This window comes from Beta vulgaris, chromosome 9, assembly GCF_026745355.1.
Source record: "Beta vulgaris subsp. vulgaris cultivar EL10 chromosome 9, EL10.2, whole genome shotgun sequence".
Classification (NCBI taxonomy): Eukaryota; Viridiplantae; Streptophyta; class Magnoliopsida; order Caryophyllales; family Amaranthaceae; genus Beta; species Beta vulgaris.
The window spans coordinates 34540857-34565987 of NC_079210.1; the positions used below are offsets into that span (position 1 = coordinate 34540857).

General features: G+C 35.2%; 2 protein-coding genes across 6 annotated transcripts; one reads left to right on the top strand and one right to left on the bottom strand.

Annotated features, from left to right (window-relative positions):
- The first annotated feature begins 641 nt into the window (after nucleotides 1–641).
- LOC104903581 (hypothetical protein) lies at nucleotides 642–10658 on the top strand. 5 transcript variants are annotated; one of them, XM_057391900.1, is made up of 9 exons: nucleotides 643–960; nucleotides 6717–6849; nucleotides 8495–8727; nucleotides 8802–8939; nucleotides 9140–9218; nucleotides 9323–9391; nucleotides 9499–9574; nucleotides 10114–10176; nucleotides 10249–10658. In XM_057391900.1, exons 3-9 carry the CDS (start codon nucleotides 8524–8526, stop codon nucleotides 10310–10312), a joined length of 693 nt encoding a protein of 230 aa, XP_057247883.1. In that variant the 5' UTR covers nucleotides 643–960; nucleotides 6717–6849; nucleotides 8495–8523; the 3' UTR covers nucleotides 10313–10658. The 5 variants fall into 5 exon arrangements, with proteins under 5 accessions (XP_019107394.2, XP_057247883.1, XP_010689946.2 ...); XM_019251849.3 differs by lacking the exon at nucleotides 6717–6849 and having other exon boundaries at nucleotides 642–960; nucleotides 8509–8727; XM_010691644.4 differs by lacking the exon at nucleotides 6717–6849 and having other exon boundaries at nucleotides 645–960.
- A 1899-nt stretch (nucleotides 10659–12557) lies between these two features.
- Nucleotides 12558–23780, bottom strand: LOC104903582 (citrate synthase, glyoxysomal). The gene is made up of 13 exons (XM_010691645.4): nucleotides 23264–23780; nucleotides 21756–21936; nucleotides 19555–19640; nucleotides 19290–19394; nucleotides 17269–17331; nucleotides 16207–16316; nucleotides 15952–16071; nucleotides 15792–15867; nucleotides 15548–15621; nucleotides 15308–15428; nucleotides 14852–14949; nucleotides 14638–14761; nucleotides 12558–13012 (listed from the first exon to the last, which is right to left on the bottom strand). The coding sequence occupies exons 1-13, from the start codon at nucleotides 23534–23536 to the stop codon at nucleotides 12881–12883; spliced, it is 1563 nt and encodes a 520-aa protein (XP_010689947.2). The 5' UTR covers nucleotides 23537–23780; the 3' UTR covers nucleotides 12558–12880.
- Nucleotides 23781–25131: the final 1351 nt, after the last annotated feature.

Below are 25131 nucleotides of genomic sequence, written 5' to 3' on the forward strand. Positions count from 1 at the left end.
AGTGTTATATATAAATATATATATATATATATATATATATATATATATATATATATATATATATATTAATAATAATAATAATAATAATAATAATAATAATAATAATTCTCCCATTTTGAAGTAAATGAAACGTAGGACGGTAGGAGGGATGTAATGGGGATTTAGGAGAGGAGAGAGATAGAGAAAATAAATAAAAAGCCCATATGATGAAAAAAGATATAAAGAGAAGTAAATACTAAATATGTTTCGTTTATTTTTAAATGCCCTAAAATATTTTTTTTTTCATTTATTTTACAAACGAAAGAAGTATGTCAAAGAAGAAATATCGTACACAAAAATTCACCATTTATATGTGCTAGATGGGAAATCAATACATATTTAGGAAAGCAAAATAAAATGGGTCATTGGATAATCAATGTAGAGTGTTTGGATAACCAATATAAGATGTCTTACGTTGGTGAAGTCTTATATAAATAATACCCAAAACCTGAAATTAAATTACGTCGATATCACTATATATAGTCGCTCATTTAACTTTTAACATTAATTTCCATTAGTTTTTTACATGAGGAACATTATTCAATATCTAAGATATTTTAGTGATTGGGGGGTATACCGTATACAGTCCCCGTTCCTAACAGCTAGGAAACAAGCGCTCTCTTACTGATTCACTTCCATCAACAAACTTTTTTTTTTTTTCTTTTTCTTTTGGAGAGAGAAGACTTCCATCTAAAAGAGGGAAAGATAAGGAAACAAGAAAAAAAAAATAAAATAAAGGAAGTTGTTTCTAACCCTAACCCTCAATAACAATTTTTACATCTCTCTACATTCATCAATTGCACTTCTCTATCCAATAAATCGACAATTCACCCGCACAGTATTACTTTTTACGAATTATTCCGGGCGAATTTATCTTTTTTTCAACGAGACCAGAAACTTGGATCATCCAAAAATTTGAAGGTTTGTTTAGTACGAATTTTACTATAAGTTTTAAGATTTTAATTTTATAGCTTAAACATATATGAGTAAGAATTCAGAATCTATCTGTTTATTTATTTATTTATTTTTATATGTTTTTCACTAATAGGCTAGAAAAATATAAATCAGATTTTGGGGTTTTAGTCAAGAACATTTTACTCTATTTTGAGGAAATATGACAGGTTAATAAGTGCTTTTATCCTGATGTCAATTTCCGTAATTATAGTGGGATGACATAATTATGACTTTGGGGATGTTTGGGGTGAGATATGATCATATGAAACTAACAATGTGAAAGGGAAGAGAAGAGATGGGAATGGAAAAAAACAAAACTTTTTAATGTTTGGTTAATAGGAAGGAAAAGAAATCTTTTGTTGAAGAAAAGAAAAGAAAAGGAAAGGAAGATAATTGACATTATGACTTCTTTATGTAATTAGTGATCACAGTATAGAACAACTTGCAAGTTGCAACAGCTCATCTGGGATCATAAACCTTTCTTATGACTCCAAGAAACAGAATGTGTCAATGAAGAAATGTACTATAGTTATTTTTCTTATGCTGCCAAAATGTATCTCATACTTGAGAAAACTTGGGAGTAAACCAAAGAATTACCAGTTACTTTTTTAGAGAAGCACAATTACCAGTTACTTTAGCATACTATTTTAGCTTTAGCATGGTTTTGCCGCAACAATCAGCCGAGTAAACCAAGAGATATGGCTTGAAATCATGAAGTATAGGGGGGAGCAGCACGGCTATGGATGAAGGTGAGTTGAGAGAAGAGAAAGGGTTATTATATACTTTGTAATTTTTGGAGGAAGAATTACAAGTGGGAGGGAAAAAAATAACGTGATGGAGGAGGTAAAATTTGGGAAAAGATAAATCAGTTTTTATTAATTATGTCTTTCCTCCCGAATTCCTCCAATTTTGGGAGGAAAGGAAAGGGGAGATTTATCGGGTTTTCTTTCCTCTCAGTTCCTTTTCTTTCCAATTAAATCCCTTATTTTTAGTTTTACCAAGCATAGGAAAGTCTCTTTTTCTTTCCATTTCCTTTCTTTTCCATCCAATTCCTCTCTACCAAACACTAAGTAGAATTTTTGAATAATTTCAGGTTTCTTTGATTGTTATTTGGTAAAATGTGGCATGTATTGGTGATATTGTTTGGCCCTTTATTAGAATTGCAATTAAATGGAAGAAATTGTTGATTTATAATGTCATTTTTTGGTTAAATGTAACATATACTGGTATTCTTAGCTACCTTTTATTTGATTGTGGAGATAGGTTCACTCTTTTGGATAAAGTTTTTCTATTTCTTTACTCGGACCACGAAAGAATTTTGCTGTCCGAAATGTGATTGAATCTGCTTGTCCCTGGTGCTCCATTAAAATTTACCGCTGTTCAATTGCTCCATCGAGAAAGGTTCATCTCGAGGACATTATGAAAAACCTTTACATAGGCAACACTATGCTCTCCAATAAAGAAGCTCTACTTTCTTTTTTATTTGGAATGCTGGCTATAATGTAGGCTTTTCTTTTGTGTTGCTCTGGTGATTTCATACCTCCTCCTTTCCATGCACAAAAATAATTAGATGCTAGAGCATTATATGACCAATTTAAGCTTGTAGATATGGTGTAGCTTTGTTTATTAGACCTATTTGTGTTGGTTTATAGTCATTAGTCATTAGATCCTCGCACAAGTTCGTTCAAAGGCACAAGTTCCTCTCAGATCGAGATGTTGCAGCCTTTTGTGTCAAGTCTCTATATTGACATGGGGTCTCATAGGGTTCAATTGGATGATTGTGCATCTTCATTTGCAGTTGAAATACTGGAGGAGAATGATTTATTGCCTACAAACTGTCTCTTAAGCATATATGGGCTGGTGATGGAATTTTTCATGGCTGTAAATTTTCAGAAGAAAACTCAAAAGTTTTTTACTTATGAAGTCTTCACTCTTCACCTCCATTCTTTGATTTTGTTGTTCTTTTTCCTGGATACATGCCCACCCCCTTCTCCAGCTGTCTAACCACCTTTTGTATATTTCCTTTAATGGGAATGTTCATCCAGGTTCCATGGAAAAGCTTTCTCTATGTTTATTCTTTCCTTTTGTTTGTCACTAAGTGTTATCCCCTACTAAGGACAACTTATTTCATCTGAGCAACAAGGGCTGTTTACAAGGTAAGGACATGACACGTAGAACATGTCAGGAGGTGTATGTAGTGGGAACCGGACAATTCAGTTATGCTTCTACTTCTAAATTCTAGTCAATTTACGTACTATAAAACATTATTTAGCCTTTGTCTTAATGGTGGTGATACTAATCCTTTAGTCTTAATGAGAATGTTCATCCTTTAGCAGCCGAGCACAATTATTGAACCATGACATTCCGAGCAGTATCTGGAAACATAGGGCTTCTGATTACATACATATATCTAGTTCTAGCCATCAAGAACTAGAGCAGGAGTACCGAAGTCTGAAATCAGGAACTTTATGGCCAAGGGGTGCATTATGAATCTTGAAGGTGTGGAATGCTTTTACCTTAATAAGCATCATCCACAAGATTCTTGTCTATGCATTTGAGTGGATAATGCCTATCTAGCTGATTCAACATTAAAGACGAATAAACGAAAGAATGTCACTGATGAGAGTAGCTTTCCTTCCAATCAATGTTATCTTGTTTATTCCTTTTCTGTTGTATTGATGAATTATGTCAATTGCACGAGTTCATACACTTAAGGTTTGTGTCATGAAACTAAGTTGGAACAAGAGAAATTGAAGACTCATACTCTCTTGAGCTGAAATACTGTTGCAACATTTCCTATCATCAATTTTTATATCATTACCCTCACTATTTATGGTCGATTATCCAATATCCCTCACTTGGATTGTTTGTTTATCCACTGTTTTTCTTCTTCAGAGCTTGAAATTACAATTTTGAATTGGCCTCCTATATATATGCATAAACTTGGAAACAAAATATAGTTTTTTTTATTTGAGCTTTTCACTTGCTGTTCATGTATGTCCCACCATCCTGCATTCCTGCTTCACATTCCACATACTTTCTAAAGCCTAAATATATCTTAGTTCACTTCGAATCCACAAAACCAATACTCAGCAATCAGCATTGAACCGTATAACCGTATTCTAGCTCACATAGAAGCTAGTGATTGATGACATACCCATATCTATGGGGCTTAGTGTCATTATTGATCATTTTCTAGTCTTTTTAGCTCATGTAAGGGAGGTGCTAAATATTTCTTCTTAAGAAGGCCGAGAAGGAGCAATGATGAATTCAAGATAGTGTAAGAAATCTTTGGTGCTCATACTAGTGATGATTTACTCATGGAGTAGGAGACCAGCAGAGCATAAGGTCATATTTGGAGATTGGGCCTCGTCCTCGTTAATGGTAGTTTGAACATCATAGTGTCCTTTTCTTTTCTTTTATTCACTTTTATTACGGGTCCAATAGTGTCATGACAATAACACGAAAGTTGAGTAGCCACACTAACTCGTTGAAAGTGCACCTTCTTATGGTGGGAAATTGTGTTCGAGTACAGACCTAGGAAAGAGACTTACAAATAACATTATAGAAGTCAAATATGCTCAAGAAGATGGATCTTGCAAGAACACATAAAAGAGCATTACATTTATATGGTAATTCTCTAGCAATGTAGCGTTTGCTTAGAAGAAATCATTGAAAGTTTGAGAAACCCATGATGAGTAGCGTGGAACAATATATCTTTGTAGTTTGGTGATTGACAAAGGTAAAAAGGTTAGCCAAGCTTATTTGGATATTCGATGAAGAACATAATCCAAAGAAGGTGTAATTTAAGTTTGCAAGGATAAATACCATCTTTAAGAGAAGTCCTCATGTTAGAGCACCTCTAAGGCCCTTTGTAATGAGGCTCACGAGGAAGAAGATGGATTTTGTGTAACATTATATGGTAGAGCGTTAACCTAGATGGTATGTTTGAAACAATGTAACTTTTGCTTGAGAGAAACGTTGAAACAGCTTGATAAACTCATGATGAGAAGTTGAATGGCAAATTGCTTTGCATACTTTCTCGGTGGGTGCGTGGTATTAGCAAGCTGCAAGCTGGTTGATTGTTGGACAACAGGGTGAAGAAACAAGATCCAAATGTGTAACTTAAGCTTGCAAGCGAGAAAAACCTTTATCAATGGAAGTTCTCATGCTAAGATTGAAGCATTTTCAAGGCAAGGAGTAATGTAGCTCCGATCTCTCAATCCCCCATCCCAAATATAATTAACATTTTAGGTGTGGACTAGATCATAGTATTTATGTGTTCTTATGATTTAGTATAAACAAGTTAATTAACAAATTGCACTTTATGCCAATTCAAATATCATAATGTTTCTAGTGACACATGTCTCAAGGATAAAGGCTCTACGCTTCTAAGGAGATGTTATAGAGGCAAGAGTAAGAAGATGATTCTACGCTTCCATGTTTAGCTCCAATGGCTCTAGCTTTGACTAAGTTGGACCAATTCTAGAGCATGTTTTACATTATCATGGTTTGATAAGGGGAAGATAGGAGTGGTGACATCTTTACTCATGAGAGGAGATCTTCTTGCGGTGTAGCCATCCAAGAGAATCCTAATAGCAAGAAACTTTTCATTCTTGAATGCAAAATCCATAGTAAAATCTATGGTTGGTCGTTGATGATGGAAGTTGTGACATTTTCAATCTCATTGCATCTTCAGAGATGCAATATGCCTAAAATGAAGTGTCGCTTGGTGTGTAATCATTATTTGCTCAATCAAGGAGTTTTGATGAGGTAACTCAACGAGTCTTCGAGTTACAAAAATTTTGGTATGTTTTTCATTTTTGCCATGGATGTTATCTTTGGTTCTCATAACATTATGTTAGTAAATGTTGCGTAACGTGCATATGACATTCTTTCTTTTGCCATGAATAATAACAATACACTCGTTTCACTAACATCCTTAGCAATGAACCGAATCACGGATCGTCCACATAAATTGCGCATCAAGCCACCAACCAAAATGCTAGGATTTTGGCAATTTGGCTCATAAATCGCCTTGCCAAACCCATGGATCCTTCTCCATATACTTTTGTTTGTGATGATGTAGCCAAATTATATTCTTTTTAAACAAAAACTAATTTAGATCTAGAGTTTAGATGGAAATCCTTAGATATCGTTGATCAAACCATCAAATCAAGGTTTAGAAGAATTATACTCTTCTTTAGAGGAAATTTAGTATCACTAGATCAACTAAGGAAGGAGAAAGAGAGATGTGTGGAAAAAGAGAGAAATGAAGGAGAGACAGATGCCTGCATTCAATTGTGAATTAGAGTTTAGGTAAATGCTTTGTGTTTTCCCTTACATATCCATACAACTTTCATGTGTTCACTCTTTATCGAAGATTACTCCTCTACTCTCTTCTTATTAAAGATTGTGTTTATCACTCTTTAACTTCTTTTGTTTTCCCCTTGTCATTTCAAATAGTAAGTGTTTGGTTCTTTTCCCTTGCATAACTTTACAGCTTTTATGTGTTGACTCTTCATCAAAGATGACTAATTTACTCTCTTCTTATCAAAGATGGTGTTTATTCTTGTTTAGCTTTTTTTTTTTCCCTCGACGTTCAAAACAGTAGTCTTTTTTTAGGGGAACCAAAATTGTATCTACTATTTGTTCATTAGTATTAAACATGTGAAATATTTTTAAAAATATACTTCCTTCTTTTTGTTTTAAATAAAATGTAGGGCCTTCACATGAGGATTTAGGAGAGGAGAGATGCAGAGAAAGAAAAAGAGAGACCCATGTGATGAGGAGAGAGATAGAGAGAGTGAATACCAAATAAAGTAACGTTTCATTTATTTGAAATGGTTTAAAATGGTAAGTGTTTCATTTATTTTAGAACGGAGGAAGTATATAATTTTAGGTATGAAAATGCACATTCCTTTAAAAAATAAAGAAAGATGCATATAATTGTACGCAATTGAAACCAACTTACTATAGGCATTGTCTGTGTATTTGTTCTCGTACCCTGTATTAAATCGAATCAGTAGCATGTAACATTGATCCTTAGCCTAACTTAATACGTAAACTTGACATCTTTTAGCGAGAAACTTAGAAGTGGATTTTTTGTTTCTGACATTTTCTTGCTATATTATTCATTAATCCTTACATCTTAATTTGTTTTAATAATTGTATTGTGAATTACTTTATAACTCTAACACAATGTGACCCAATAAATTCTCGTGAATAATTATGGAACAAGCTCATAGACTTGTATAAGCTTTTCAACTATGTAATATGAACATGTTGACCTTGAACATTGAAATGCTCGATTCATATATATAAAAGGCGATTTAATCACATATTTTCTTTAGAATAATTCTAATTTTCTTTAAAGTAAGTGCTTCTCTCTACAATTTAGTTGGATAATTATTATATTTGATGTGCTTATTATTGAATTTAAAACATATATGTCCATTTTTATTTTCAATTTAGATTACTTAGAGGCTTGGAAAAAGTGATTAAATAAATGAAAAGATTGAGTTAGTGAAAATTAGAGCTCAACTAAATTTCGATTAATTTTGAGTGGACAAATTCACAATTATGTTTTACTCCAAAACTTGGTTCGACTTTGCTCGTTTTCAAAACTTGGTTCGACTTTGCTCGTTTTCAACCCTAAGAATGTTAATGCACTAAGATTAATGAGTCCTGCTGAGTAAGAGAACTTTGAAGGACATATATTTTGGAATGGAGAAAGTATCTATAGGTTACTCCCTTTGTTCTACAAAGATCTATGTAGTTATTGTAGATATGCATACTAAGGGGGGAGGTGGAAGAATGTGACAATGGCCCAATGTTCCCCGGTATGTTATTTGAGTAAGAGAGATGAGAGTGTGGATGAAATATATATCTAAGTGGGTTTGACATGGTGGGGGCCGGGGGTAATAAGGGTAAATTGGGAAGAAACTTTTGCCAAAAATGGAGTAAAGAAAAATTGGGTTGATTTATGTGGAACATATGGAAACACTAAGTGCGTGGAACTTTGTGGAACAGAGGAAGTATCTGATAAGGATAAGAAAATTAGAAGAAAGAAATTGCAAAAAAATAGAATGATAAGCATTTTGTTTATCCTTTAAGACAATTAGAGGAAGCATTAGAAGTTCAAATTTGAAGTGGGGTTGAAGGGAAAAAAAATCCATGCTATAGTTAACAATAAAATAGTCTAGAATCTTGGTTAATAAAATTTTTCTGGTTCCTCTCTATCCACAACACCCGTATGATAGACCTAGGACTTGACCTTATTTGGATGGATTACTCTCTTAGTCTTTCCGTAACATTAGCTTAGCTGCTTATGGAGATGTATGGTAGAATTCATAATTTGTTAAAAGACATGCTTTTAACTTCTCTTTTTTTCTTATTCTTTTTTTCAAATTCAACAAGTATTTTCTTTGTTTTATTTCTAGTAGTAGCAACTTCGCTTTTCTGAGATGCTGTCCAGATTTTCTAACTGTTTGTTTCTTAGTTGTTTGGGTACAGCAGGACTCTGGAGATATGAGATCGGGTTATATACACTTCTCTAACAGAAACAGAGTGGCAAATGGAAAAGCTCCATCTTTGGTTGATTTATGTGTTCAGACTGCAATTGATAACATTAGGTACATCGGTAATGTTGGTCCAACAGATTCACATCTTCTTGAGCGCATTTTACCCCATTGTACAGTGGAGCAATTGATGCATATTGAAAATGTTACAGCTGTAAGATGGACTATCTTTTCTTTGCTGAAGCTCACTACTCAGTGTTAAGTCTTATATATTTGAACTTGTTGTAGGAGAGGGATCTAAGTCCAGTTACTGATAAACTATGGAAGAAATTTTATGAGGCAAAATTTGGTGTTAAGAGTGTTGAGGTGGTAGTGGAGAGGATGGGAAAATTCAAGGTGAAATATAATTGGAGACAGTTGTATCAGGTACTTGTCACTTATCTGATGTGCTTTTATCGTGCAGATGCTTTACATTCTATCACTTTTTAGTCGTTAGTTGTTACTATGTTTGGTTTACCTCTTTTGGAAAAGGCATGAGTTGTGGTGAAACTTGGTGTGATTAATTCAGACGCTTGAACGGCCATTTGCCTATTTTGTAATTTTTAACTGAGGCTTTTCTGTTGCAGGCAAAATTGAAGGATCAGGATGAGGCCCAAAAACAATCACTAGAGCGACTAGCACAGTCATTTAAAAATGAAAATGCTCGTAAGTCTACTTTAGTCCTTTATAATCATTTGTCTTTCTTATTGGTTCTTTAGCTCATATAGAGGTGTGACCTTTGAAGAGCGCTTATTAATTTTTTACTGTAGGAAAGCAAAGCCGTCAAATCCAGATCTGTGGAAAGGTTCCACCCTCATCGAAGCGACGAAGTTTTGGAGGTATTTTGCTGTTTTCTTGGGGTTCAATCTGGTCATGTGACTCTCATTCTCTACTAAATCACTTCTTTGTGTATTCTCTCATCATTTGTTATGATGATAACATTTAGCATTTGGAGAGTCAAGCACCTTTTCCAATGTGAAGAGCAGCATAATGAAGAAGGCAAAAGTGGAACATTTTAACAGGTATCTGTCTCCAATATTATTTTGATGTTGATAATGTCATTCTAATCATCATCATGATAACCATATTGCACTTCCTCTTTTTTATCCTTTAATTTAATAGAAAATTACCTGTTAGCTTTTTACAAATTTGCCTTTTGTATATCAAATTTATGCAAGCCTTTTAGAGTTCTTATACTATTTGACTAGTAGAGAAGGTCACGGACATGTAGACCTCCAAAACTTGCCTCAACAGGATTCATACTGGGCTCTTATATTGTTTCCTGTCATTTCTCATCTTCGCTGTATCTAGTAATTATTATTGATGAAGGAATTCAGCATCTGTATGAGTAAGGTGCTTGTGAGCACAGCTATGTAAACACTCCTATCCTCCTATTTACCTAATATTTAAAATTGCTGAGAAAGGACCGCATAACTTAACATACCCTTATTGGTCACCCGCAACCTCAACTTGAAAAAAAAATTAGAAATCATCATTTTGGCATTTCTGAGATCATTATAGTTTGACATTTCTGCTTTTCCTTCTGCTGTGTTTCTAACAGTGCTGAGGTGAAAAACCGGGCAGCTGTACGGAAAATAGCTGTACAGCAACAGCGAAGTAACAGGTATGTCGACTGTATCAATGTACTATATGTCTCCAAGTATGTACTCTGATCTTGTTCTCTTGTGCTTTTTAGTGCCCCTAGGCCTCAAAATGCTCGAGGGAAGGGCATTGCTTCATATTCAAAAGTAACCAAGTAAGCTGATTAATGGGGGAAATAATTATTTTACAAGTGATACCTTCCCGCCTCTGCTTGACATAATATAGGAGTTTGGGCTGAACGAGTTTCCTGCATTACAAGCATTCCCGAATCCCGATCGAGGGTATCTTATTCTACTTCCTGCACTGCCTAATCTATGTGAGCCCCATCATGTGTCATATTATAGATTTTCATGCGCTTTTTTCTGTATATCCACATTGTAAACTGCACTCTGCACATCTGTTTTATGTACGAGTACGGCATATTGAACTGGACCATGCAGTCCTATCTTAATGATGAAATTATTGTTCCAGCATCTGAACTCCAGCTGCTTATGGTTGATATTATCTAGGATCTGTTTGTCAAATTTTGTTTCTCAACTTTGTGGTGTTTACTTGTGGAACTTGAGAATAGATATCTTGAACCCCCATATTTTTGTAATTTTTACTTAAATATAATTAAAGATATTACCGTTCAAAGTTGTGTGTTGGCAAAATGTGTGAAAGCCTTTTGGAATAAGTAAAAGAAATGGGAGGAAATCTGAAGTATTATCTCGAACACGAGTTGCAAATAGTTTGATCTCTCGACTTGATTAATATCTCTAATTCCTATTATCCGGCTGGGATCAGAAATCTGAAATACCTTAACTCTTAAGCCACCTTAGTTTTCTTCCACCATGAGTACATATAGTACTAGAAGGTTGACGAGAAAAAGATGATGGGTGTTTGAGACGGTAATTCTCATGCTACAACTCGATTTTGCTGTATGTTGTTAAACTTTCAACCTTAATCCAGCCCGTTTGTAGGAAGGTTTTGGAGGGCCGGGCTGAAAACGGGTTGTGTAGGGAATTAAGTGGGGCGGGCTAAAAACGAGCATAAAGAGGAATGAAGAAAGGGCTCTCTCTCCTTTTGACACACTCTCTCATGCGACAAAGCTTAATCGACGCGCACATCCACTTTCTTCTTCCGAAAAGCTTCCCATTTCAATGGAGAGAGAAGTGAAAAAGAAAATAAATAAAAGGCACTGTTTTGTTTGTTTGTTTGGATAAAAACTCAGATTGCTAGCTACTGTTGATATGTTGGCCAATTGCATTATTTCATATGCCACAAGTTTTTGCAGTAATGCATCTTATCCTTTGCATGAAATCTGTAATTTGTTACAAGGTTTTCTGGAACTTGGTTGAACTGGAAAAGCTACGCTTTGCAATATTCTTGATATGGGCTGGGCTGGGCCGGGTCCCGTGAGCTTCTTCCCGGCCCAGCTCACTAATGTTTTCCCAATCCGACCCATTTCACTTTGACGACCCGGCCCAAATCCAGCCCGATGAACAGCTCTAACTGGTTGTATTTTCATTTGTTTGGCGCTAATGTTCTATTTATATTTGGGAAAAATAATTACAAGGGTTTACAAACTTTAAACTGAAAATAGAGATTGGAACCAATGTTATCAGAATCGAGATTCTACCTTGGATCGTAGGGATTGGTAGAATCAAATCGGTAAGATCTTGGTTGAAATAGAGATAATTATACTAGAATAGGGTGAGAAGCTGCTCTTAAAACATTTACACATTAATAATGACTTTTTTAATTAGCAAAAGATGATAATTTTTCAATAATATAAGATTGAAGTAATCGTAGGATCGTAAGATCCTACAATTCGGTGAAATAGAGATAAACTATACTAGAATAGGGTGAAAAACTCATCTTAAAATTTACACATATTGATAATGACTTTCTTAATTAGCAAAAGATGATAGTTTTTTGATAGCATAAGATTGATATAACATGCGATCAAAATCTAATAGGAGGAATATAATATGTGAAACTATCTTGTTACAAACGAAATGAGTATTTTTTTAAGATACAAAATGACATGCTAAATGGAACTTCATTCATTTGACGCTAATGTTCTATTCATATTCTTGTTTACAATATGCCAATATGGTTTATCGACATATTTCTATCAAAGTATGTCCTACCCTTACCAAAGAGGCTGCTAAATTTACTTCAAATAACAATCTTGTCCATTGTATACGCAATGCACAACTTATTACTTGCGATTTTTTCACCACAAAATCCCATTCCAAATAACTACTACTCGCTGTAAAGAAGAGAATATGCACGCATTTCCTAAGAACGTACCACATACTGGAAAGATTATTATCTAACGTAAAGACGTTGTAAAAGAACACACACTATTGCCTTTTCTTATAAAAATATTTATGCTAAAAAACCATGTAAGCGCGATGATAAAATTACAAGTACATTGATAAAAAAAAGAATAAACAAAACATAAAGATATAATAAAAGAACATGTAAACAAAGCATGATGGATGATGTGCATCATGCTCTCATGTCTTGGATCTCTACTGCGCCCAAACTGCTTAAGATTAGCAATTGTGAACTATTATGACTTGGTTTTCTAGCATTACAAACAGAAAGTTACCAAACCTTATAAATTCCCTCCGAACTAGCCAGTCTTGCTATCCTCCATAGCCTTATTGATTGAAGTAAACAGGAACTGCTTTCTTTTATTTCTCGTCTCCAACCCCAAGGGAATGTGTTTCCCCTTAAGCTCCAGATCCAGAAAGCCGCCGCCTTGTTGCATTTGAAACAGAGACCTGTCCAAGCTTGTCTACCCCAGATGACACCATACGTTCTTTCAGGGGCATGTAATGCCTCAACCATTCTCCAGTATACACCTGCAACTCAAAACAATTAAAAGTTCAAACTAATTCTTCAAATAAAAATGAATCGAACCAAACAACCAGCAAGTCTAATACAGTCAACCAGAAAGCCAAGTCAAGGAGACAGAAAATGAATACTTCAAACTTTTCAGAAGATGATGTTCAATAGAACAGGTGAAGATGCAGAAGTATTTGAAGTGCATATTCTTCTGGGATTCTCCAAATATTCATGCATCAAACAGGACTGAAGAATTCTTCTGATTTTTTTAATCCACCTTCAGATCAAACTGGTGTGTTTTACAATGGATGAAAGTAGAAACACACAGCCTTGGTAGACATGAAAGTTGACTGCTCGAGAGCTAGAGCTATGGCTACAGCTTCACAAGATTTAGAATTGTAACATTAAAGTGCAAAGTTGTTCACAACCGAAGCAAGAGCATAGGCATTGCAATTTTACAAGTTCAGTGTAATATGGCTAACCAGACTTGTCTCACCAAGAATTGGAGCTAGTGTAAGAATAAACTTTCTTCCATTACAGAGAGTTTATAGTCATTTATTATGGGTTAATTAAATTTGTTAAGTCATGTGTTGATGTGCTTTTGAAACACCCACAGCCCCATCCCTTCCCTTTCCCCATCGTCTTTCTCTCACTTCTTAAGAACACGGTGTTTATGAAATTCAAAATGGTAAAACAAACTTTGGACAGTAACAGATTATTGTATCTGAGAAAAGGGGAGGAATATCTATCCCCCCCTCCCCCCCATCATATCTCTCTCCCCTTTCTTCCCCCATCATTACTCTCTCCCCTTTCTTTTCCCACCTCCTTTATGGCATAACACCACCAGACATTGCAACTCAAATCAGTATCCGCAGCCAAAATTGCGTCAAACTCAACACCAGAACTGCCTCATCTCTCCCTAGGCTATGCCGTTTACCCTTTCCCACCAAAAACATCTTCCTATAAGCGGTGAGAGAAAAGAGTGCGTGGATCCAAGAGAATTGTTCCAGATCCAATATATTTTAAGATCTATGGTTTGAAATGGGACGAGCGAAGGAGAGGTTCAAGATCCAAGGAGCAGAGAAGTGAAAGAAGACACCGAGTGTAGAGAGAGAGAGGACGAAGTTGCCCAGCAGGAGATGCCCAGAAAAAGGAAGCAGAAAGAAGAAGAGCACGCCAGAGGGGACTGGGTGGTGGCGGCTTGGAGAGGGACAGGGAGGAGAGAGAGAGAAGTACTTAGATTAGTTTGCCACTGTTAGGGGTAGGTGAGGTTAAACATAGGCACAAAAGTTACCTGAAAGGGGAAGTGGAACAACTATTTGCAACCATCCCATAAAATAGGAAGTGAACAACTGTTTACACATGGAGTATGAATTTTATTTGAGCTAGCTTTGAAACAGTGATTATTCCACAAACCTCTAGACACTGATTATGCACCTCAACCGGAATGATAAGTGATTGTTGGAGACATAACCTTTTAAGAGACAAAGTAATAATTGTAGATTGCTGCAATAGTACAAGGCATTATATCTAGAAGGTTTTGCAAGCAATCATATGCTTGCAACAATTGGGCAGCAAAGATCCCGGTTAAAAAAGCATGACACTTGGGGTAGAAATGAGCAGGAGTGTTCCATAGTCAAACCTGTTGTGGTCGCATTATCTTTGTATCAGGATCATCAAGTGACTCCCGCCAGTGGGCCAAATACCCAGCCATTCGAGGGATTGCAAAAAGAACAGGGAAAAATTCAGTTGGGAAGCCCATTGCCCTGGTTGAAAAAAGAAAATTATACGTATATAAGCATTCTGAAAGTAAGATTTACCAATTCACAAATGAAACCTTTTATGCACAGACAAACCTGTAGATTAATCCAGAGTAAAAATCAACATTTGGATACAATTTCCTCTTTATGAAATACTCATCTGATAGGGCAGCTTTCTCCAAAGCAACAGCCACCTGTACAATATTCAGATACATTGATGAGACTGCATTCTATAAATGATCCTAGAAGTTAATGGCATACACTTGAGGAGCACTCTTCTTATCTAATCTCAATCTTTATAATACTTATACTATATATTATGGTTCATCTACCAAAAGTAAACACAGATAGACAGATGACACCCGTTCATATTCACATTTTTTCTAGTAAGCATTATTCGATTTTGAACTTTAAAAGCAAAGTGTTCTTCAGATTTCCCTAGTGCGTATTTCCGAATCCTAGAAATATCCAACGTACAAGGTGATGGTATTCAAATCCAAAAATGAGGCAAGATAAAGGAGGGAGGTGAAGTCATAAGAAAGAGCAAAGTACCTCAATCAGGGGATCTCTTCCAACTATGGAAAATACTTCCTCTGCCAACGTCCTAATTACTTTCGCTCTAGGATCGTAGTTTTTATATACACGATGCCCGAATCCTGACATTTTCCGCTTCCTTCAAACATAAAAAAACATAGATATTTGTCCAAGTTGGTTATTTACATCACATGCAATAGCCATGCATGATGAATTGACACATACAGTACAAAATTGTTTGCTCTATACAATTATTACCTATTTTTCACGCCCTCGATGAAGTCTGGTATGTTTTCAACACTTCCAATCTCATTCAGCATTTTGAGCACAGCCTATGTTCCAAAGCAAAAATGCAAACTCATCAAATACCACCAAAAGGAAACTCACGACGAATTCAAAATATCATCAAATAGATGCATGAACAGAGATTCATACCACAATCTACATATCTTTCAGATTATAGTATTACCAGATTATGATGTGGAATGTTATTGCATATTACCTCATTTGCACCACCATGAAGAGGACCATAGAGCGCCCCAACAGCACCGGCAAGAGCTGTATACACATCAACACCACTGCGGGTACAATACAAGAATATTACAGGAAATGTATTATAATCAAATTATCTGAACTTCTTGTTTCACTAAAATGTCACAAACCTTGATGCTAAATGTCGGGCAGCAGCAGTAGAGCAATTCATTTCATGTTCAGCATGTAGTATGAAAAGAACATCTAGAACACGAGCTAAGCGAGGATTTGGTTTGTAAGCCCTATCCCCCCTGCATGAGTAAAGGGAATTTCATCAATATTTAGAGGTGAAGTGACGTCACTATGAAATCAACCAAAGACTGCCCATAAATAACAAACACAGAGACATAAAATCAACTTTTACGGGGTTTGTAAATACAACATACAGAGAGTCAAGCATGTAAAGGAAGTTCTCCGAGTATGAAAGGTTGTTGGAAGGAAGAACTGGAGGTCTTCCAGCCAATCTCAGATAAGCTGCAGCTGCAACTGTTGGAGCCTGTAAAAGTAAAGATCAAATCTGAAGGGCATGAGGCATCAGCATGACGGATCAATGTTTCAATTATAGTGGCAATTCAGACTCCATATAAAAGACGTATGCTTTTCCCATGGATACGCCACCTTACTTCCTAAATAATTACTCCCTCCGTCCCTCAGTAGCTTTCCCATTTCTCCTTTTCACGTTTGTCAATTCACGTTCTGTATCATTAATACCTTTGATTACATATTAGTAAAAACTATAAGAGTTTGACTTTCGTAATGTATACAATGAGACGAATCAAACAAAACCCCGCATGACTGTTTTTTCTTATAAGTTGAAATTCTTTTTTGGAAGATTTTCTTACTTATAAATAGTGCCAAAACTAGAAATGGAGAATCTAATGAGGACGGAGGGAGTACATCACTACACATTTTGCCCCAAGAACAAAAACAAAAGATCATGGATTGAAGAGTAATAATTTCACTTTTCACTTTCTACTATTCTCAAATATATAATCATGAGTTTGCAGTTTTAATGGATTGATTATGATAGTGCTTAAACTTTAAAGCTAGTGTAAGTGATCATAAAAAAGAAGATCTAAGATCATTTAAGCATCTGGACAGGGGAAAAAAACTTATTTCATTGTTGATTCTCCCAATTTCTTTAGTTGTTCCACTTTGACTTCATACGTTAGCCAACACACAACTTTCATTTGCACCATCTTTGATTATCTTATTGATATATTGAAACTAAACTATTAAATCTTACATCATAACAATTGTATTTATGGAGCAGTAAAAATACGGTCAAAGTGGAATATGTGAGTAGTGCACAAAGTCACAGTCAAACAACGGAATTTTATGATATATCGTCACCCAGAGTTAAGATTCTTGGATGATTACAGTTAGTTAATTGGATAAAACTTTTGAGTGTATTAGCAGCAAAAGTCAAAAATATGAATGATACTGACCTTCCCGAGTATTCTGACTATCTGTTTATCTCTCACTTGTTTTGAGTTGTAAAGATCCTGACCCTGCAAACAAGGAGGATTAGTGTGAAGAGCTGGCAAGTGCTGTGAAGCCACAATTAGATTGAAAGCAATAAACAACCCAACTCCTGAAGTCATAATGATGGAAGTACTATATACTTCCTCCATTTTTTGTTTTTTATGCTTAGATGTTTTATGACATAGCACAAAATTATGCAGAATGTATCATGGTTAGTTTCTCCTTCCAATCTCCCCTTTTTTCCTCTTTTAATTAGGAAATCAAAACTTCATCCAAAATTCTCTATCTAAAGTGTTCTCCCTCCTGATTAATCTCCACACACACACACACACACACACACACACACACACACAAATTGTTACATCTAATTTAAGATGATAAATTATCTACAGAAGCTTTAAAAGTAAATAAATGGAAGCTAAACCAACAAGAATCAAGCACTATCACTAATCTACTTTTATGAAGAAGTTAAGTCCATTCATCTTCTACTAGTCATGATCAAAATTTGACTCCAAAATTTGACTCCATTTCAGCCCTCGATTGATCAAGCCCAGTAAGATTAGATTTCAAGAAGGAATTTCCTAATTAAAATAAGAATATCAGAAAACAAGTAGTGCCCAAAAATTACGATGCCAAAAGACTACAAACTCATCACAAGTATCACAAGAACATGGTAAAACACGATTCAGTCCAACCCTTCAAATCCGAAGCATAAGTGGTTTCAACTTTTAACGATGTAGGAGTAGGATCAAAGAGGAAATTTCAGATCAGATAAGGATTTCAGCTGCACAAACATGACAAGTAATGCACACAAAATGACACAGAGCTCATCACGCATTAACTTAGAGTCAATATACAGCATGAAAAACTTCTGCCCATATAGTATCTGTCAGAAGTGGAGGAAACAATTAAGTTATTTGGGAATAAACTGCACTCGGAACACTCTCCACAAATCTCCTATTGTTACAAAAGAAAAACCTTAGCAGTTTAGCATACTCAATCCTGAGAAGAACAAGCTAAATTATACAAAATGCTAGACAATGCTTAGTGTTCACAGATTTAACAAGGATTATGATGGTTGCAAGAGCTGCATGCTAAGGCCCATTCTAGGCCTCCTATTCTCTACACTTAAAATAGGAAGAGGAAGAGAGGTCCAATAGGGGATATGTGATTCGAAACTGCATTTATCACCAGGGGGGATGAAAGTCACCAGAATAGGGATCTTATGGTGGGAGTTCTTTTATCAGTTTGTTATGGCCACTAGGGCCCACTCAGTTGTAAAGATCTGTAATAAATAGCCAGTAGGCAGGAGGGGAAATCTATCCAGAAATTAAGTGAGGTAATTATTGAGTGGGAGAGTACTTTACCTCTTGGAAGTAAGGGAGTTGTAATTGTTGGTTACACTGATCAATTAATACAACTATCTATCTGGTGACTTAGAAATTTTCCTTGTTATTGATTATTCTTACTGTTTTCTGTTAATTTGGGGTGAGACTTAGCTCTGCACCATGAACTCAATTTTATAGTGGCATCTGTGAGCTTATGTTCTAATAGTTACTTGAAATATCTTCACCCAACTGAATTCAACCCTCATCATACTAAAGAGATACTCCCAAAAGAGTATTCCAAAAAGAACTTAATAATTTCAGCTAAAAATTACAAATAAGAATATTTGTTTTGAAGGGGGTAAAGGGGGTGGAGACATCTCATTACAGTGACATACTAAGAGGAAGTATAGCATAAGAACAAAAATACTAGCGTAATGGAAAATCTCTTTCAAAACAAAATGATACAAAAGAGTAAAGACACAAAAATAAAATTACATACCGAAGTGCATATATTCGAATAGCAAGAGAATTACATTTAGGATGATGGAGGTATGTAAGCTTAGTTTTCACATTAGTCATACAGAAGAGAGAAAAGAGAGAACAGAAAAGAGAAAAAAATAATATGAAGTGTGGGTCTCATGAACATATTTACTTACTCTCAAAGCAGGGTTAGCATCAGGGTGAAAGACAGAAAGTGTACTCATCGCACTCACGAGAACGCCCATAGGGTGTGCATCATGAGGCATTGCCTGTATAATATCCTACAAAAAAAAAAAATTAACAAACTTTTTTCAGAACACAAATCCATATTTCATCAACTCATAGCATGGTGAAAGGTTTAGAATATCTCAACAAGCTCTAACAATAGGACAGGATCCAAGAAAACTTCTAATTTGTAGTCTAAGACGCTCAAAGACCCACCAATGCTCCCTGAGGAACAGCAGAATGTTGGGATACAGCAAATTCCCAATCTGCCAACTGACTTGCAGAGGGTAGATTTCCGTACACTGCAAAGTAAATCACAAATTATTTTACAATGGAAAAAAGAAAGAAAAAAGAATTAAACATTCTAAATAAGAACAAGAAAATGAAGTCAAGGAGTCATTTCAATTCTAATAACTCCACCCGCCCAAACCTTAATGTTTGATTCCAGTTGCTTCCTCTGTTAGAAATATAGAAAATGAGTATTAGGTAGAGAAAGAATCTTTACACCGGATGTATGGAACTCGAGCACTCGAGGTGCTGAAGCAAGCCAAAGCCTATACGGTGAAGCAGGACTTTGGGCTATGACTCAGGGTTAACACCTCCTCCAACAACTCTATTGCACTCTAAAGGATGAACTAGAAGACTACCTCTGTCCTTTCTTTGGACGACTGATAAACATAGAAGAGAAAGATGATGTTTTTATGTATGTACCCCTATGCCAAGGAAAGAATGACATTTATATAGGCTAGCACAAATCTTTTATTAGTGAAAATTAGGGAATGATAAGGAAATATTAAGGATAATAGTGGGAAATTAAGCTAGAAATAAGGAGCAATAAACACCTCTTCTCACCGACATGATTAATGGGTATTTAATTATGGAGCAATAATATGAAATTAATTACTAGTTCCAACTATCCCCCAATTGGTCCAAGACAACACGTCAAAAGTCAGGTGATCTATGTCTTGAACTTGATATTTCAAGGAAGAGGAATAGCCAGGTGAACAAAGTATTGAACCTCACAACACAGTAGCTTCTCAATATAGTTCCAATTTCATCAAATGTCTCCCAATGGAGTTATTATATCATGTCAAAATGTTGGAAGTTTATTGATTCTGGTTTGTTTAGAATTGGTGTTGGCTTTGGGAGTTATATTGTTGGATTGATATATTAATGGTAATGCTGCTAACAACATTCGTATTATATTGAGCAAAAGTTTACATAGTTATGATAAAATATGTTTTATTGTCTTAGTGGTGTATGATATTAAATTGGAAAATTGCAATATTAGCTGATTGCTTAACTTCTTCGGGAAAAGTTAAGCAACTAAGGTTTCATAAAAATAGATTTAGGATGTCATCTTGATCTATGAGTGCAGGTTATGTCTGTAGTTGGTTGGGAGGCCTATCATACCTCGACGAGTAGAAGAGTGCCTTATGACAAGTCGTATTGTCTCTATATGATATTGAGTCCATAGCCTCTTATAGGTGCAACTAATGTCTATGGTGATGTCGACAATAAGGTATGAACCTAACCTTGTGTAAGACAATCCAGTTTTCAGTTGGCGACTTGGCGTTCTTATTACTGTGTAAACTCTGTGAATGCCATCATGGTGATATGCAAAGGAGTTACTCATGCCTAAGCCTGATTGTCAATGTAATTGATTCTTGGATATTCCTCAACTGTTCGTTTGATTGTAGCTGGTTCTCCATCTTGGATGTTTTTCTTTCTCTATTCTCTAGTGCTATTAGAGGGAACACTCAGGTGGGTTTGTCCCACATTAAAGGAAGGGGATGGTGGAGCCCTCATGGATCTATATTTGTCATACTCTCCCTGAATAAAAAGTTTGTGTGTGAATATTTGCTTAAAACATATGTTGGAGTTTTCTAATACCCTTATCATTTACCCGTCTAAGTTATGGTTCAAGCTTCTAGAACTATTCTGTTGTGACATAATGAATTTGGGTATCTCGTACAATAACCTGAAATTACTTACACTGTAATCCAAATATGACCTAGCAACTTGCAACAACGATGCAAGGAAGTTTTTGATTAGCAAGTCAAGACTAGACCTAAAGTGATTAGCATGTCGAGACTAGACCTAAAGTGATTAGCATGTCGAGACTAATGATGCCTACATTTCTAATGAAGAGTATTACTCTCACAAAATCACTTCCATGGCTTTTCTAAAGATAAGTTATTTGGTAATTATCAAGTTTCCAAATTCAGCCACTAACAGAATCAACCAAATAAGATCCCTGGCCATCATATATTAGACACCAGTCATCAGCAACATTAATACTTTATGTCGTTAAATTCCAACCACTACTCTTTATGGTTATTTGTTGACAAAAGACATGGCTACCTGAAGTCTTATAATGTAACATAGATATGAACATAAGCCTCTAGAGTACTTACTCAGAAGATAAGCCACTTCAAGGAATGAACTACCCTCGGCCAGCTCTTCAATAGGGTAGCCTCTATACCTGAGGATCCCTTCATCACCATCAATATAGCAAATTGACGATCGAACAGGAGCAGTATTGAGATAGCCAGGATCATATAGTTTGAGTCCCTTGTCATTCTTTCCAGTTGTGATCTGCCAGACATAAGGAAGATCATAATCTCATACATAAGTTAGCATGTAAAGAGTAATATAAAAAGCAAAAATACCCACCTTTGTTAACAATTATGTGACAAGAAAACAAGAATATCAGCTTAGCTGAAACTAATTCAGTGGCATACAGTCAATCTAGCAAGAAAACAGGAACAGAAAACCAAAACAAGCTGGAAATACTCAAAGTTTATCCTTCATTTGTTGAGTAATTATCTTTTACAACACAAGGAACCACTAATCTCCAACACTATCCCAATTACTGGCTCTACATAGCTTCAAGAAAAGATTCCACCTCTATCCTCAATACAACTATTTCTAACTTCCACAACCTAGAAGAAACTGCCATTAGCCCTGATAGTTAACTACTAAAAGGATATAAACGACTTCACGTATCATAATATCATACTTTTCCTTTCTCATACTTGCCTAATCAATCTCTATCTTATATGCAAGGATTTTACCCCTTTCATAAGAAATGATTATTCTCTAGAAAAGGATCCCGTCTTCAAGTTTCAGAAAAATAAACCCCCTTTTACCCATTAGCTGCACTCATCATCAAAAATACATACTTTCTCCATTCTATTTATGTTTCAGCATATGGTTTGGGGCACACTTTTTTAAGAAAATTATAAAGGTAGTGGAGTTTAGCAAAAAAAACTCAAGTAATTGGTTGGTGGTTAATTAATAATGGATTTAGATAGACCTAATAAAGGCAAAGTAGTCCAATTGGGTAGCTTTTGTTACCAAAAGAGGAAATGTTGCAACAGAGACTACCGAAAAAGGTATATGTTGCAATAGGAAAAGAACGGAAGAAGTATAAGACACCAATTTTATCCCAAATTATGCTTCATCAAATTTTGCCTTGCATCAATGTAACATGAAGATTGATTAAAAATTTCCAACAAACAATTGTTAACGAATCTCAATTTCCTTAAAGATTCAATGCCATTAACTTTACACATCATATGAGCACAACAGAAGGGTTTTGAGTAGGATCAAGAAGACCTCTAAATGTACAAAAAAAAAAACCCTTCAAACAACTTCCATCAATAATTTGTTTCACTCAACCCACCAACACTTCCAAATATGCAAATAACCATTATCTTGAGAATGTTTCAGACAAATTGATAATAACCCAACATTCAAATTCAACATGCACCATTTTCCCGGGAAAATTCTTAATCAACAAACAAAACAACAAAATCATGATAGAAATCAACAAACCCACATCAAAACAATCAAAATTCAACAAATTCCCAACCAGAAAAGGATCAAAACTAACAATTAACAAATACCCATCTCAGGTTACCTTCTTAAAGTCAGTAGCTTTGACAGTTCCATCCTCAGAAACCGGAATTTGGTAGTTTTTCCCAGTTCTATCATCAACAATTGTAATAGATCCCTTCAAATTAGGAGGTGGGGGAACCAAAGATTGAGATGAAACACACGATTTCTCAAGAACATCAGAGAAAGTAAGCGGTGAATCAGCTGGTGTTGTTGAAAGATGAGTTGCAAGAACTGCTAATCTACCACGAGCTTTCGTTGAAAAATCTACAGTCTCCATTTTTGCTGGTGTGAGCATTCAGAATTCAATAAGTTTATGGTGTTTTTTTTTTTTTTTTTTTTCTGATAAGACAATAATGAAATGGTTTGATTAAAGATGGAGATTTAAAAATTCTCTGCTTCCTCTGCTATAAATTTTTCTAATTTTTTTTGGCTTGTCAAGTCTTTGTTTCTTCTCTTCTCCGTCTAAAACTGGTTATCCTCGTGTCCCTTGGAAGTTTTTTGGAAAAAAAATTGTTTTTTTTTTGTTTTGAGAAACGTAGAAATGGATAAACATTAGAGGTCACAAGTGAGGTCGCATTCAATCAAGTAGTATTTGGTCGAATTGTAATGTGCATCTCACTAATCTATGCTATATACAACAAAAAAAAAAAAAAAAAAAGCTAATTACAGCAAAACATCTTAAAAGACTAACCTATCTTTTGGAAGATCATCTATGACAAATGACTCCTTTAGGAGGTCATCTACGACAAATGACCCCCTTTTGGGGGGTCATCTATGACAAATGACCCCGCTTTGGAGCAGTGGCGTATCCAGAAATTAGGTCACGTGGGTTCGAACTTATTAAAAAAATCAAGATTAATTGATCAAAAAAATTAATATGTTAATGGTTAGTCAGAACTCCAAATTACAATCAACTAATAATTAGTAAGTTGATGAATTGCTATTTTTTTGAGAAAAAGATATATTATCATTTATTTTAATTGTTAAACTTGTCACAAACTAACATACAACTATGAATAGTCTAAAATCTTTAGTGATAAACACTTATACAACAACGCAAATCATTATATCCAAGTAGATATGAACTATGTACAAAGTGGATGTAAGAATAAATAAATAAATAAATAAAAGTAACGCGAAAAGCAACCTTCAAACAATAAGTTGGGTTTTAAAAACTATTCAAATTCTTACGCTTCTTGTTCTCGCTAATCCATTATCGATATGATTATTGGAAAATAATTAATTGAACTTATTTTGGGAACATAAATGGAGTTTCAAATTATTTATGTAGACCTCTTTTTAATATAAAATAAAGTAAATTAGACAAATGGTCCATAAAACTAAAAAAAAAAAAAAAGAGGAAACAAGAATTATAAAAGTGTAGAATTGTAGATGTAAAGAGTACAAAACCTAAAAATGGAAAGCGAATTGTGGATACTTGGATAGGAGATTATTACTCTTAACCTCTCCTAGCATATTGACAAAAATGAGTTAAAAAAAGAAAACAAAGGAAAATATCGCCAGCAGAAATCGAACCTGGGTCAACTTACTACGCCAAGGTGTATTCCGCCTGGCACTAACCACTGAGACAAACCTCTTGATTATGATTATCAAAGCGCGAGATTTCATTTTAAACAAATTTTATTTTTTCTATTTACCGCTGTTTCATTTTTTTTCCAGCGTGGGTTCAGTTGAACCCACTGAACCCACGCTGGATCCGCCCCTGCTTTGGAGGGGTCATATGTGACAAATGACCCCCTTATAAGGGGTCATCTATGACAAATGACCGCCTTATAGGGGGGTCATATATGATAAATGACCTCATTCCCGCTATATCCCTACCGCGTCAAACATATAATATAACCTAACACGAAAACTTTAGGCACCGGC

Excerpts from the sequence above, each read along its gene's own strand:
- LOC104903581 (XM_048636315.1), top strand. The coding sequence starts at position 3,462 with ATGGCCAAGGGGTGCATTATGAATCTTGAAG. Across the intron at positions 8,940-9,139 it reads ATTGGAGACAGTTGTATCAG|GCAAAATTGAAGGATCAGGA; the intron begins GTACTTGTCACT and ends TTTCTGTTGCAG. Across the intron at positions 9,575-10,113 it reads AAAGTGGAACATTTTAACAG|TGCTGAGGTGAAAAACCGGG; the intron begins GTATCTGTCTCC and ends TGTTTCTAACAG.
- LOC104903582 (XM_010691645.4), bottom strand. The coding sequence starts at position 23,536 with ATGCTCACACCAGCAAAAATGGAGACTGTAGATTTTTCAACGAAAGCT. Across the intron at positions 19,641-21,755 it reads TGAAGTGGCTTATCTTCTGA|TGTACGGAAATCTACCCTCT; the intron begins GTAAGTACTCTA and ends TTTACTTTGCAG. Across the intron at positions 16,072-16,206 it reads CTTTACATGCTTGACTCTCT|GGGGGATAGGGCTTACAAAC; the intron begins GTATGTTGTATT and ends TTACTCATGCAG.